The sequence below is a fragment of the Pteronotus mesoamericanus genome, unplaced genomic scaffold (genome assembly GCF_021234165.1).
Source record: "Pteronotus mesoamericanus isolate MK-2021 breed Mesoamerican mustached bat unplaced genomic scaffold, CSHL_Meso_final contig_116, whole genome shotgun sequence".
NCBI lineage: Eukaryota > Metazoa > Chordata > Mammalia > Chiroptera > Mormoopidae > Pteronotus > Pteronotus mesoamericanus.
In genome coordinates, this window is record NW_026555027.1 from 36,787,447 (window position 1) to 36,802,725 (window position 15,279).

Here is a 15,279-nt window from a genome sequence, read left to right on the forward strand (position 1 = left end):
CATGTCCCAAACAAGCACACAAAACCCAGAAACTTGAATGGGTCCTTGGAAACATCCCCATGTATTTGCTTTTCAATTTTCTGTGATAAGCATTCGATATTCTTTGAAAGAGGTGATACAGAAAAGCCATGAAATTATAACTTGTGCCTCTGTTTCATCTGTGGGGCCCCTTTTAATCATCCATTGGGCCCACTGGATTTTTTTTTTTAATGTTCCAATGTGACCATTCCTCTGAGAGTTTTCTACACATTTATCTTATAAGTTAGAAATGTTTAAATTTTTCTGTTTCATAAAAAAGTAAACCAATGTCTACTACAAAATCATGGAATTACAGTAGTACCTTGGTACTTGTCATTAAGTTGTTCTGGAACTTGTGGTGAGTGAGTGTGGAATCCAACAAGTACTGAATTACCTAACAATGAAGCATTTCGTCTCGCGGGCTGGGGCAGCATCCTGACTCATACAAGTTCCAGCAAGTGTGATGAGTTCTGAGCAAGCGATGAGTTCCCAGCAAGCACCGAGTACTGAAACATCTTTTTCTTGTCAAAATGCTACAAGTACAGGGTTTGAGAAGTTCTGAAGCCAATGAGTACAGAGGTATGACTGTATTTAAATACCTATGAAGTCATAAGTCATTAGGACACTCCTAACATTTATAAATTCTATAAAAGCTACCATTTTAATAAAGAAGTGTTGGGAAAGACTTCAAGTATAGCTATTAAACAGGAGAAATAAAGTTAGCTGTAGATTCAGAAATATACACTCCATGTCTGAGACATTAGGCCTAAATAAAAGGAAGTAGTATTGAAGGAACTAAAGTACAATTATGAATAAAACAAACACCGCAATATGGAGAATTTGAGAAATTAACTAGACAAATTTGATGTAAACACTGACAATAGCTTTTTAAAATCATAATAATAATTTAAGTTTGTTATGGTAAGTACATATTAATTTAAATATCTAGGGCAGGGGAGAGTAATGCAGGAAAAATGAGGACAACTGTAATTAAACAATAATAAAAATAAAAATAAATAAATACCCAACTTGTTGGCAAAAAATAAATGTCTATTCAATAAAGGATATAATAAGTTATTGATATTGATTTTTAAATATCTATATTTGTGTTATGATTTTCAAAAGCAAAGCAATTTATAGGTGACTTTTATATGCATATAGAATACATGCATATTTTATATGCATGTTTTAGACAGGTATATTTTTGAAACTCACATTTTCTAATTAGTATAACATTGATAATTTTTCTGTATCCCTTCAGATCATTTTCTAATTCAAATCAGACTCAAGAGGTTGCTGTTGCTGCTGATTCCGGCATACCTAGTTTTTATTTTGAGTACATCGCATTTGCATGAATTTCTACCCAGCAGAGCCATTAACAAGTTCCTAAATTATTCTAGTTTGACTGCTAGCAAAGCTCCCTGCTACTTTTGCTTTTGACAAGGTTATTTGTAGAAGAGGAGTGCCCCTTTTCTTTGAAGAGCTGTCATGTCCATTCATCATATGACTGTTTTGTATAAGCTTCCAATTTTGGCTTTCTGGTAGCAGTCTAAACAGCATTTGTGATATCTGAGATCTACTTGGAAACCTGCTTAGTGCCAGCATGATGGATGGTGTACTTTGCAACTTCTTTGTAATTCATTGTGCACTGGAAAGGTGACATTGTTTACCCCATCAGAGTGACAGGTGGGTCAGTAAAAGGGTCCTAAGGAGAGTTGTCCTGTCAGATGCAAAATGCATATTAAAATGGATACATAAATAATTTACCATGAGTGAGGTTAGCTTCAGGGAGTAAACAGTAATTTATATTTTTATTAAAAAGTATGGCTATAATGTCATGATAATGTTGAAGACATTGGTACTGAGTGTTGGCAATGTCTAGTCAGTTTTATAAATAGAATACATGGCTTTATGTAATTCTTGTGCAATTATTTCTTTTGTGCTTTGTGAACAATGCACAGATGCAGAAAGGCAAAGGGGACAATTAATATTTAATATGGGTTGGTCAGATTGGGTCAGCCAGGTTCTTATTTTTGAACAGGAGATTTTTTTTTCCTTACAATACATTTTATGGATTTTAGTTTTTTTTTCTGCTGGGCATATTTTGAAAGACAAGCCAAATAATGCGATTTTATGTAGAAATTTATTTTTACCAACTCATTGACTATGATTAAAATATTGTTACCACACATTTATCACTACTCCATTCCTCAGAGAACTCAGACTAGCATCCTTCCTTATCAGTTGCTCAACTGTGGGTTGGTCACTTCAATTCTGTAAACCTTAATATTCTCATTTGTATAAAGAGAATAATAGTATCTCAAGTGGCTGTTGTGGGGAAGAAATTATGTAAACCATGTAAAATGGTTTGCACTTAGAAAACACTTAAGAAATGTTAGGTATTTTTATTATTATGTATAAAGTAGACACATTCAAATGGGATAAATTAGGAAAACATTGAACTTTTACCTTATTGTCTGAATCTAATCTTGCTATCTCCTGTTTAACATGACAAATACTAATCATCAGGGAGAAAAAATGCTTTGATAAATATGAATAAATAATAAACTATATGTAAGCCCATAATCATATTTTCAATTAAAAACTGAATACTCAAAAAAAAACTAGGGATGAACTGTTTTCTTTTTGAATTCAGAATTACAAAATGTTGTCAAGTTGGGCCAAAGAGCATTCTTATCTTTGTTTTGCAAAGTACCAGACGTAAGTTTAATATATGAAATCTGAACACTATCAAATATTTTGTTAAATTGTCTTAAAGTGTAAAAATATAACCTCTGCATGGGATCTTTGAATAAATTACAGTCAAATGTCTATTTTCTCATGGCTAGGAAAACTTTGTCTTCTTGTTTTATTTTTAATATACTCAAGCAAAAACAAATTTTTCAGTGTTATAGCAAAAGGCAAATCTACATGTATTTGGCTTTGAAACATTCCTATTATCGACAAAAATATCAGAAAGCTAAAGGAATAAAATGGAATTGTGTTATTGTCTGTGTAAAGATGAGGCTACTGTCTCACCATCAGACAAATGTAAGCTTGGAGCACTTTTTCAATGTTGAAAATGACTTGGCATTCTATTTCCCTTTTTTTCTCTTGGAATCCATTTTTTGATCAACAATGAATATTGTGAGATAGGTGGATGTGAACACAATTGTGTATAAAGTTATTTAATTGTTACTACTTTTTAAAAAATACATATAGTTCCCAACTCCAGTCCATTTCTGAGATCAGGAGCTTTGTGCACTGAGTTAACAAAACAATTCCATAACTTCTCCTAATTTGGAGATAATAACCATAGTTTGCATGTATTTAAGATATATTTTTTTTCATAGTATTTGAAATTAAGGTGGAAGAATTTACAAATAAAGAAGTGATCTATCATAGCATATTTTATAGTTAAATATTTGTTAGAAAGGTTGTATCTTCTACCTGGGAAAGAAAACAAAAGCATATGAAATGAAAGTTTTAAAATGTGGATAGCTGAATTAGAACAAATATGGATGTTTTAGTGAGAAAACAGATTACAGACTTCTAATTTGACTAAAGTTGTTTGTAAAGGTTCTGAATCTCTATAATTGTTATATGATAGAAAATCTGGGTTAGTTTTTTTTTAATTTTTATGTTTGATATGACTTAAAGTATACCACTTACAAAATTAAGTGTTAATGTAACTTTCTTAGCAGATTTAATTTAAATTTCCATAAAATGCCAATATTAAATATGTAGTTTATAAGTAAGATTACCTCACTTTAGAACTAGAGAGATCTGTGCAAAAGTTGGTCCTTAGGTTTATGCACTATTTTGATATATTAATCTTATTGATTTTAAAAGACAAAATTCTGTCATATTACTTTAGGTAACTCAAGAAGACTTCTCTTGAATGAATTTGCAACTCCTTTAATATCCTTACCTTAATATGCAGAATATCATTTATTAAATAAAGTGCCCTGTGATTATTAATGTTTTTCCTTATAGTTAATTTGATATTGGGAGTTTTTAACTGACTAATATAGAATTTATTTAGCTGGCTCTTCCTAATATAACAAAAATCATTCAGCATTCAGCATATACTGATTCCCTTTATATGCCAATCACGGGGGACAAAGAGGTTAATAAGAAAGCTTTGGACACTGCCCATAGGTAGCGATCAGTCTAAGAGGAGAAACTGGAAGTTAGGGAAACAATTACAAAACTCCATGACTCGATCCCACTGCCTCAACACACTAGCAAGTTATTTAAATATCCTAAACTTCAGTTTCCTCATCTGAAAAATGGGCTGATATACCTACTGAATATGAATGTTCTGAAGATAAACTGAAACAATTGATATAATCTCCATAGTAAAATGTTTAGCACAGAGGATATACTTAGTTATGTACTGATATTCTTTTTCCTTCATATGATGTCATCAGTCCTATCCAATTTACTCTTCTTATAATACACACTTGCATATGTACATGGATATATACAAACAAAATCATACACACACACAGGCTCAAAGGTCCTATATTCAATTTCCAGTTTTCTAACAGCTGGGGTTTCCTGTGACTCTCTACTTTTTGCCCTTATCTACTCTTGCTGTTACCCATCTCTTATCTCCTGTTTCTTGAACCTTCCCACATTGCCAAGCCTAAGCAAAAGCTTCAACCCATAAGTCAAATGCATAATCCATAAGTCAAATGCATAATCACCTACCAAACCCCTAAACAGTGTATTGCCCTTCTACTTTAAAGAGCAGGTCAATGCCCCAGTGGTGTTCTGGATTAGCTCAAGTCAGCTTGTTCCTGCTAGTGAAAGTTGATTCTATGAATCTATCTAATTTTGGTCTCATACTTAAACCACAGAAGTGTTAAAATACTACACATCAGGGTTTGTGTTTGTGTGTGTGTGCCAGAGGTTAGTTTTACCACCACACACCTTCATAGTATTCAGCACGAGACAGGTATGCCAATTACAGCATAGCTACAATTTCAGTATATGTTGGACAGAGACCAGAACAATGCCATTGGGTAGAAAGTAAGGATGCACTCAGATTTGACTTCAAACCCCACACATAATACCTTCCATTCAATCACAGAAGCAACTCAAAAATTAATTAATAGTATTGTAAGAGGCAGGAAATCTCCTTCTGTTTTCTTCTCCCCCTAAAAGGGGAAGTTCCATGTTCACAGTTTACCTCTAGACAAAGCTAATGGAAGATCAAGAATTTCCTCAAATTATGTCAGATACTAGAATAGGCAAAAGTAGATTTATAGTTGTAATACAAATACATAATACAATCATTAATAAATAATATAAGAATAAATTACTTCCCATACTCACAATTAGTGTAAAGCCTGTTTTGCCTACCACTGTATATACTTTTGGGGGATACTTCTGGCTCCTGGAACATTTTGCAAAATTATCTGCTGAGTTAACTTCCTTGTCCTCAAGCACCTGGAGCTGATCTACCAGCAGCTCCCTGCTAGACTTTGAAGACAATGGTCCTATTCCCCTCCAACCTCACCCCAGGGGAGATGACTGGGTCTTTCATTCCAGGGTGCTTGTCTCTGGACCAGTTAACCAGAGCTGCTGCTGCTGTTGTTGATTTTTTAAGAATCTTCTTGGTTTGCTATAGGGAAACAAAGTAAATAGGCTTAACATGGTAAAAGTGACAAGGTTATGGAGACTCTCATAATCAGTTATCACAGTTGTTCATGAAAATATAAACGGAGTAGGATTAATCACTTTTACACTACTTTATTTAGATCCAGTTTCTTTATACTCCTTTTGTTTCCAGGATTTGTGGACCAAATGAAGCTAAATCTTTTGGGTCTATACACTTTCTTTTTACATAAACAGTCTTCGTTTTGGTAGAAGCTGACTAACAAATCAACGTATCCTCAACTCTCTCAGCTGTACAGCCCCCAGCAAACTGTTCCTTCTAAAGGCTGAGTACCACCTGACTGCTCTTCCTTCCTTTACGTGTACATTTCCTGAAATTCCACCCTCAACTAATCCTCGCCCACATAAGAAAATCAATAAATTCCTATTTCAAAATTAAGAGGTCATGTTTTACATCTTAACATATTTGATGTCTTTGTTTCATCTGCACAGGTCTTTGTTCTCCCACAGTGTAGACTTAGCTCTGCCTAAAAAGTTCCCCAGGTCAGTGGGCGGCCTCTCATCACATGGATGTGATCTCCTAGCAACGTCTTCCTTCCCTGACTTCCTTATCTAAATAATTCCTCATCAGTCTCTTCTATTACTCCTTCTACATTTTCTTTAGGACAGAGCATAACTGAAAGTCTTCTGAACTGTTACTGTCTTTACTGACTTTTTTGTTGTTGATGTCACAGCAAGAGAAAGTTAAGTGCAGTATAAAGCCACTTTTTATAACTCATTTTCCTCTATACCTTCAGAAACTAAAACTATTCATGTTTTTAGAAAATAAAAAAATTTCTCTCTCTAGTGCCATCTCTTCCTTGGATTTCCATAATTCTTTTTTTTCCTATTTTTTTCCTCCTACCTCTATACATATTTTTTATAATATCTTAGTTTTTGAAATGACTGTATAATATAAATGTAAAAAAGGAAAAATATTCTGGCTGACTGTTATTTTTAAAATGTTGGCCAAATAATACAAATGAGTATCTGAATATTCTCTAAAGACCTATCTGTTAAATTTGGGACAACTGAAAAAGTATCCCAACAATCTATGTTTTTGTAATCTTGTATGCAATCTTATTCTAAGACAAAATCTTGCATGATTTTGTCTACTGACTTGGAGACTATAGATTTAATATATGGAAATATAATTCTGACAGAATGGTGCTTCATTTTGATTAAATTTCTATATTATAATTTTAACTTAATTTTATTATCACTTAAATTGATGTGCATGTTATATTATTTTTAAAAATTGCAAATATGTTAAATAATTACTGTATGCCAAGACAGTGCATTTAGCATATCATTGTAGCAAATATTTTCTTCAGCAAATGTTCATTAAAGGAAAAAAGTGATAAATTTGACAAGCTAGCCCTTTATCTGATTGCTTAAATGAAACACAGCAAAATGGGTTGTGTTTTTCATGCTTAATGCTAAATTCAGTTGGCATATCTAGTTTTGTACACTAGTTGATGTGTCTGCTGGTTGTTCAGGAGTCCATTTTAACCAATTAATAATCATATGGTTTCAGTTATTATATATGTTAAAGAAATTATTTCAGTTTAAATATTAGTTATTTAAGCTAATAGTTATATAATATTCACTATTAAACATTTGATATAGCTCCCTTCTTATTCTGATCTCTAATTGGTCTTAATTAGCTAGAATACCACTTATAGAAGGAATGTGAAAAACTATGATTGATTAGTGATGTCTGCCAAGGGCTAGGGGAGGAATCAGCACTGGTTTTCATGCTTCAATATGTTGTGGTTTTCCTGATAATGTGCATGGTGAAAGCCTTTGCATGAACTTGAAAAATAAGTACTAATAAAATTCTAACAATCTCTGAATATTGAAGTCTCCATAAGTACTAATATATTCATGCGATTTAGAAAGGACAAAGGTGACCATCAGAGATCATTTTAATTTTACCAATATTTAATAAACATCAGCACTTAAATTTGAAGACTATTCAAGAGCTAGATTATATAAGATATCAGTAAATTTCTAAAGTAAAACTTGTATTGAGATGAATTATACCTCTGATAATGTATTTTGTCAGTATGAGAACTGCTTGGGTTTACCATATCTAATTTTGAAGATAAAATTACTATTTTAGTCAAAGCAGGCTTTTCAAACATTCTGTACCTTTAAAATCTCTCTTAAAGTGGAACTAGGAAGATTCAGAATGATTGATTTGGTTGAAAATGTCAAGTCTGAAAAATTTCAAAGCATATATAATTTCCTATGTGTGAATAATTTTTGCTCCTTCAAGGCGGAAGAGAAACATGGCACTGGATTATTCCTCAGTGTGGGGCCCACCCACAGGGGGAAGTCCCTGGAGAAACTACTCTGACCTACTTACTTTCTATGATGATTCTACTCATTTTATTTGGCTGACCACAGGAAATAATGTATTAATTTCTGTCTTCTGTTGCTTCTGCTCAGGATGTTCCTCCACTTTTGTATAGAACCACAGAATTGCTGACATAATAGTATCATTTTTTAATATTTTGATTTTTAGTCATTGTCAGTTGTCTGGCTCATGATTCCTTCTCAACACATATTTTGGCATAGGTAGAGGATAATTGTATTTTAATATTTAATATTTGTTTCTAGAGTATGCCAGTCTTCCTCTCAGCTTTTTCTATATTGCCCACCACCTTCTGTTGTCATCTCAATACTATTTTTTTTACCAAGTATAAAATATTTGGTATTCTGTCTGAACTGTGTCTGTTGTTTTATTTGTTCTTTGTTCAAAAATTACTATGCCATTAAAAAAATTACTATGGGCCCTTTTTATTTTTCTCTCTGGTAAAAAATTAAAAAATATTTAAAACAAAAAGATCTAGTTCCACTTGCTCTATATCTCTCAGTCTTCTCTCCTGTGTGTCTGTGAAGTCCACAGCGGAAAAACAAGTGCACACAGAGTAAATAGTCCAGCAGGTATCTAGCTTCCTGCTCATTTGACATTTCCCAAAGGGACTAGTCAGATTGACTGAATCCTTGGTATTTGGATGTAAATTAATCATAGTAGCCCAGCCAGTTGAGTGGACAATTTCCTAGTGTGACAGGACACATGCAATAAGAAGAGGTTCACTGCTTCAACTAGAATGTGTAGAAAGAAATGACTTGACATTTTATAATATCATTGTATATTTATTTGTGTCTAAGAAGAATTCAGTGTGCTTTCTTGCAGCTGTGATTTTCAGCTTGCTTGAAGGTAAATAGGAAAGACATTCAGAAAGGACCTGGTTTAGAGGCATCCTTCAAAGGCAATAAATACGTGTGTATTATCACCTGTCAAATCATCTGAACATTGAGACTTCTGTAATTCCTGCTTTTTAATGTATAGCCTCAAAGTGCATCAGCCAAAATAAACTGATATAACAACGCTTGCGTTGAAAATATTTTTGTGACAAAAGCCGTATTACATAGTAAAATGATTTAATTATTGATATGTTATTTATAGAGGATGAGTTGAAGAATTTTTTAATTAAAACTGCTATTGTGGATACAAGTTATTGCTGTTTTCAGGTAATGTAAACATATTGTACAGAACTGCTATTTCTGTAGCTGCCATATCTTTCTGGTATGCACACACACACACAAAAGTTGAAGCCTGGCCTGTACCCTCTCAGACCAGTATGACTTTCCCCATACTTTCTTAAATAAGAAAAATATATTCATTAATGTAACCAACTGAGTAATGGCCCTGTTTTAAGATGCTATCAGTGAATCACAAATAATTAGGGGGTAGCTTAGAAATTTGAAATGGAAAGTATGAATTCTCTTATTTTTTGATGTGATAATTAATGCATTAATATTGTGACCATTTAATCAGGCCTTTAAAATCATAGATTGACAGTAATGGTATTAGCAAATTCAAAAGTTGTGGTAATAAAGCACTGATTTAATCACATTTTAATTGGAACAAAATTATAATCAAAACCATTCTGACAGAAGTGTTTTTAAGAATTAGGTTTTCTTGGAAAACCCATTTCAAAGTACAGCTTAACTTTTCAGAGATATTTTATAAACTCTAATCATTTTAGTTTAAGACAGATAAGCTAAATGTATATTCTGGATGAGAATGGTTGCATGATGAGTCAATCACTCAGAAACCGTTCCTGTACTAGGAAAAACATATATATTATATTTTTGTCTGATGTGTGTGTGTGTGTATGAGTTGTTTGGGGATGATTATATATATATTTATACACACACACACATACACACACACGTTTGTGTGTGTGTGTATGTGTGTGTGTGTGTGAGTTTATGGGTCCCACAAGGGCCTTAAGAAAGACAGAAGCACATCACTCTAGGATTCAAAGTAAAGAAAGTCACATATAACTGAACAACAGAGAAATACAATTCATCAGACAGATAACACTTGATATTAGTTTTAATGGACTATAAAGTTTTTACAATTGCAGATGAATGTAATTGCTAAGGAAATACTTTATGCCAGAAATATTTCTTCTAACAGACTTGCCCATTTTTTAAACATTTTATTTATTTATTTTTAGAGAGAGGAGAAGTAAGGGAAAAAGAGAGAGAGAGAAACATTGTCATGTGAGAGAAACATCGAATGGTTGCTTCTTGCACACTGCCAGCCAGGGTCCATGCCCACACCCCAGGCATGTGCTCTGACCAGCAGTTGAACTGGTGACCTTCTAGTCAGTGGGAAGATGCCCAACCCACTGAGACACACCAGTCAGGGCAGACTTAACAATTTCTTGACGGTATTCATATGATCTTTTAAAGCCAGGATTCTTTCCTGAAATGAGACCTTTATGGGACACCCTTTTAAAAAACTGGTTAAGGCGCATTAGCCCCCATTGAAAAGGGCAGGAAGTTCAAGATCTGGATCCTCCTTCATACCTTCACTGTTTGCCACAACTAACTCCTTGTCAACACCTCAATGTAAATATGCTCTAGATTGAAACAGCACATTTTGCATTGTAATATAAATTTATCACTGAAAACCATAACAACTATATTGATACCAGAAATTACAGAAAGTAAAGATGAAATATATCATCTCGGTTCATAGGAATATGTGTTAGATAAAACCTGCAGTGCAGTACTTTCCAAGGAAGAAGAAAGGAGCGGTTATGCCAGGGATGCCCATTCAAATCTCTGGAAAGTCACGCCACTTTTACATTAATAAAAGGGGGGTTAAAAAATGAGAAATCTTGATGCAGAATATAACTGTTGGGGAGTAGTGTGAAATATGACAGATACAGTATTTTGGGACCATATTCTGAAGCCCTTGAATGCCAGACTGACACAGGGGGTGGTGCAGGTTTCACCCAGCACAACGCAAGGGGTTATTAGTCACATCTGGATACATGGACAACCTGAACAGCTGTGCATGATGGACTTGAGCTTGGATACAGTACAGAGTCTTTGAATTGTTTTTAAGCCTGAGCATGGTATGAGTGTAGTTGAACTTCAAGGCAATGAATCTTACAATGTTTTGTAAAAGGATACAAATTCCAGAAATACAAATCTAGGCTATAATAAAGGTGGTAGTCTGTCTGTTAGAGGTATGAACTGGTTTTGTCATTTTTTAGTTAGAAAGGACTAAGCAAACATGGCTCTCAAATCTTTTCTCAAATGACTACAAGAATTTTTGTACCTGATAGAAATAGAAAGGTCATGTTTGCGGTGATTGGGACAAGGTAAGAGAATTCATTTTCCTTGAACATTCAAATTACTACAAAATGATTTTGTCATACCAAATGAACAATTTGCTATCATTCCTCTTACAAGGCTTTCTTTCTTCTTCTCCTCTTTCAGGCTACAGTCATTGATGTGAGTTATGGAAATATAGATGATTTAAAAAGGATTAAAAATACGAGAAATGTAACAAACCAGATTGCACTCCTGAAATTAGGAAAATTGCCACTACTCTATAAGGTTGGTCCAATGGCTGTTTTTTTGGTGGTGGGATGAATATTTTGTTTTGCTCTGTTGAAGTTACGTTCCTCTGTGTAATGTGCACGTGTGTGTGTGTGTGGGTGGGTGAAAGAGGGTGGTGGGGGGAGGGGCACCGAGAGAAAGAGCGTATCACAGGACAATGGCTTTTCCAAAACAGAATATTTTAAATTAACATGCTTAAGAAAAAAGAAATTGATGTCCTTATTATTTAAGACAGTAGATACCTTAAGTCAAGTGTTGTTGAGTTTGTGGGACTTTGATAAAATTGCGTACTCCTTATCATAGTATCTATTTGGAATGCTAGAAGTAAGAATGACGGCCTCCTTGTCTTATGATATATGTGAAACTTTTAATCTATTACCAAAACTGACTAATTACTATGTGCTTTATGTTAGACTAGTATCTAGCTGATTTACACTCCTTGGTGATTGATTTTGTCAACTGTATAACTTCATAGTTACTGACTGTGCTCAGGAATTTAATTAAACTATAATGTACTAAGGAGAAGCAGAATTTTGATTTATTTTATTTAAATAGAAGTTTAATAACACTCATTCACTAGAAGCATTTACATAATTAAAGCAGCTTGATGTAAGTATCACATAATGAGCCACCACAATAGGCAGCCACTGCTGCTCATTCTTACTCCGTTTTCTGTTTCTGTTAAAAAAGAACGGTCAGTGTAGTTATGTCAGGGGAACTCTCTGCTTCGGAAGATATATTGGATTTATCCTCATCCAACCCTCAATGAGCTTTGTTAATTGCCAGGTCTGAAAAAGTTTTCAGAAATCTCTTGGCATGCTCTTTGAGGCGACGAGAACACCCTGTGCCTGCTTTTCATTATCTTTCAAGGATGCCCTTACCCTTAAATCTTGGTCTGATAGTACATAACTCTCTGGAATTTTAAGATGGTCATGAAAATATAATACACAGTGATATAAATCTCTGCAGGATAATATGTCAACATATATTAAGTGCCTTAATATAATCACACTGTGATCCAGTAATTCCAGTTTAATTAATATATTCTAAAGGGGAATAAAACAGAGTTGATAAACACAATGATGACCAATGATTCTGACAAAATATTAGAAATTATATATATGTCCAGTTAAGTATTGAAAATTATGTTACATTTGTACAGCTGAATACTATAAAACAAATACAATGTAAAGAAGAATAATGATGTGGACATTCTCATAAGTCAAACAAGTTATAAAGAGGATGTGTATAGTAATTATAATAATGGTTATTATGTTATTGTTGTTTGTAAGTATAACATTGTTAGTTATATGGGGTGGATATTTTTCTAAGCACTTTTTATATGTTATAACATTAATCTTCACAATAGCTGTATTTTTGAGGTAAAGACTACTATTACCTTCTATTTATAAATGAGGTAACGAAAGCAGAAAAAGGATAAACAGAAGAAATATAGCTCAAAGGTAAACAGCTACTCACATGAAACAATCAGGATTTATACTCATCAGTCTCATCTCAGATCCTAAGTCTTTGATGTGTATGTATATGTGTATATGTATATGTGCGTATGTATACATATGTATATGTAGCATAGTTAGAATAGACAGATGATAGATAACTAAGATGTTAAATTGGAGTTTTTCACTGAGTTTTTAATATATAAAATAATAGATATCTCAAAATGAGCTATCCAACACCATTATTTCAAAGGAAACAGTTAAAAACATATTAGACTGTTATTAAACCCCTTACTCATATATGGAATAAAAAAGGCTTAAAGATTTGGGGGAGAGGATTTTATGAATAGGAATTTTGGAGAAATTTAAGTTTCACCACAAATCCAGTGACTGGGGCTTCAGTGGCACCACACAGACAGATTAATGAATATCCTTTGCAGTATGAGGGACATTGCAGACTGGTGTCTAACTCACCTGGGAATCCTAAAGATAAGAGATTGTTTTGCTTAGCATTTAACAGATAAGCACAAAGAAGTGTTTGTGTTGGGACTGGCCCGTGTCCTCAGAGCTGGAAGTAGAAGCATACATGTTTGTTTTCCTGGTAACCTTGTTAGTAGTATGAGCTAGTTATTTTTCTAAGTACTTTTTATGTATTATAATATTAATCCTAATACCAACTATATTATTGAGGTAGGGACTATTGCTATTTTCAACATATGGGTACGTGTCCTTAGTGAATGGGGAAGGATATAAAACAGAGTTTCCTCCTTATCCAACAACAGAGCTGATCTTGTGGAGGGAGGGGCAAGAAGATAAAATTTAAATCAAGACTAGAGTTTTATTATTTTTTTAATTACATGTATAAACTTCTTTTTTAAAAAATATTTTATTTATTTATTTTTAGAGAGGAAAAGAAGGAGAAAGAGAGGGAGAGAAGCATCAATATGTGGTTGCGTTTCACATGCCCCCTGCTGGGGACCTGACTTACAACTCAGGCATGTGCCATACACTGGGAATTGAACTGGCGACCCTTTGGTTCACAGGCCAGTGCTCAATCCAATGAGCCACACTAGCCAGGGCAAGAGTAGAGTTTTAATCATGATATGAGAACTAGACATTCTAATTATTTTCTTAAGACAATTGACTCAAATTGGACTTTTTATTACCAATAAAAAGAAGAAATCTTCCTCTAGGCATTTGGGGAACACTTTCCCTCTCTAGATATGTTTTAAAAGGACAGTAAGAAAAAAGTAACATTGCTCTGGGTGCATTACATGAAACCTATTGGTTCAGCCTACCAGTGATAATGACTACAATGTTGTTTGTGGGCAGAGGCCAATTATGCAAATTGAGTAGATGGAAATATACATAATTTCTACTGCTTTATATTTTGTTGAATTTCTAAGTGGTCTACAATTGTTGTGTATACACTATTTCGAAGGAAAAAAAGCTTTAAATATTCAAATAAACATAAGGCATCTAAAATTTAAGAATTATTCTAATCATGATTACAGACCAAATAGCCAAAATCCTTACTAGTAGATAATGGGTTTCGAAAAAGCAAGCTGTTTTTTATTTGTATTTGACTGCTCCAGAGAATATTTTATGAAAACTTTGGGCCATATCTACAAAGTAGCGAATTAGTGGTTTATCTAGAATGGGACACAATTATTAAGAACCCGGAATACTTTCCCTGTCATCTTCCTCATAGGTCTATGAATGGATTTAACAGAGGCCCATGCAGAATCCCCCTCCAGACAGTGAGGCTTGCCACAAAGTTAGAATTATCTTCTAGGCGAGACAAGGTATTCTTTCTTTCAGCTTCCAGTCTAGCCATCTTTGTTTTCTGTGAATCGTCCCAGAGCTTTGGGAGAATCACTGATACGGTAGCTATTAACGCACATTCACAGAGTAAAGAGAAATCAAGCATGGATTGGACAAGCTTACACGGCATGACTACAGCCATGCTTACTTCACCTGTTCATCATTTGACATTGCAGGGCTGGCATTTGAAAGTGAGGAAGTACAGTAAAACAGCTAGGCTGAAAAAGGCAGAGGACCAATTGACTTCTATGTGAATCACAACTATTAATCATGATTCTAAATGAGCACTTGTACTGGGAATATGCAGCTGAATGAGTAAAGAGAAAAGTTAATGTTATTTTAGCTGTACAGTAGTTCCTAAATCATAGTTCAGAAACGA

At 33.8% G+C, this 15,279-nt stretch overlaps 1 protein-coding gene across 1 annotated transcript in view; it reads left to right on the forward strand.

Moving 5' to 3' along the window:
* The window catches only part of NAALADL2 (N-acetylated alpha-linked acidic dipeptidase like 2), a 796,061-nt gene that overhangs the window by 324,531 nt on the left and 456,251 nt on the right, over positions 1-15,279 (forward strand). The window contains exon 4 of the mRNA XM_054575719.1: positions 11,497-11,616. Coding sequence (XP_054431694.1) covers positions 11,497-11,616 — 120 coding nt within the window. The remainder of the gene's footprint in view (positions 1-11,496; positions 11,617-15,279) is intronic.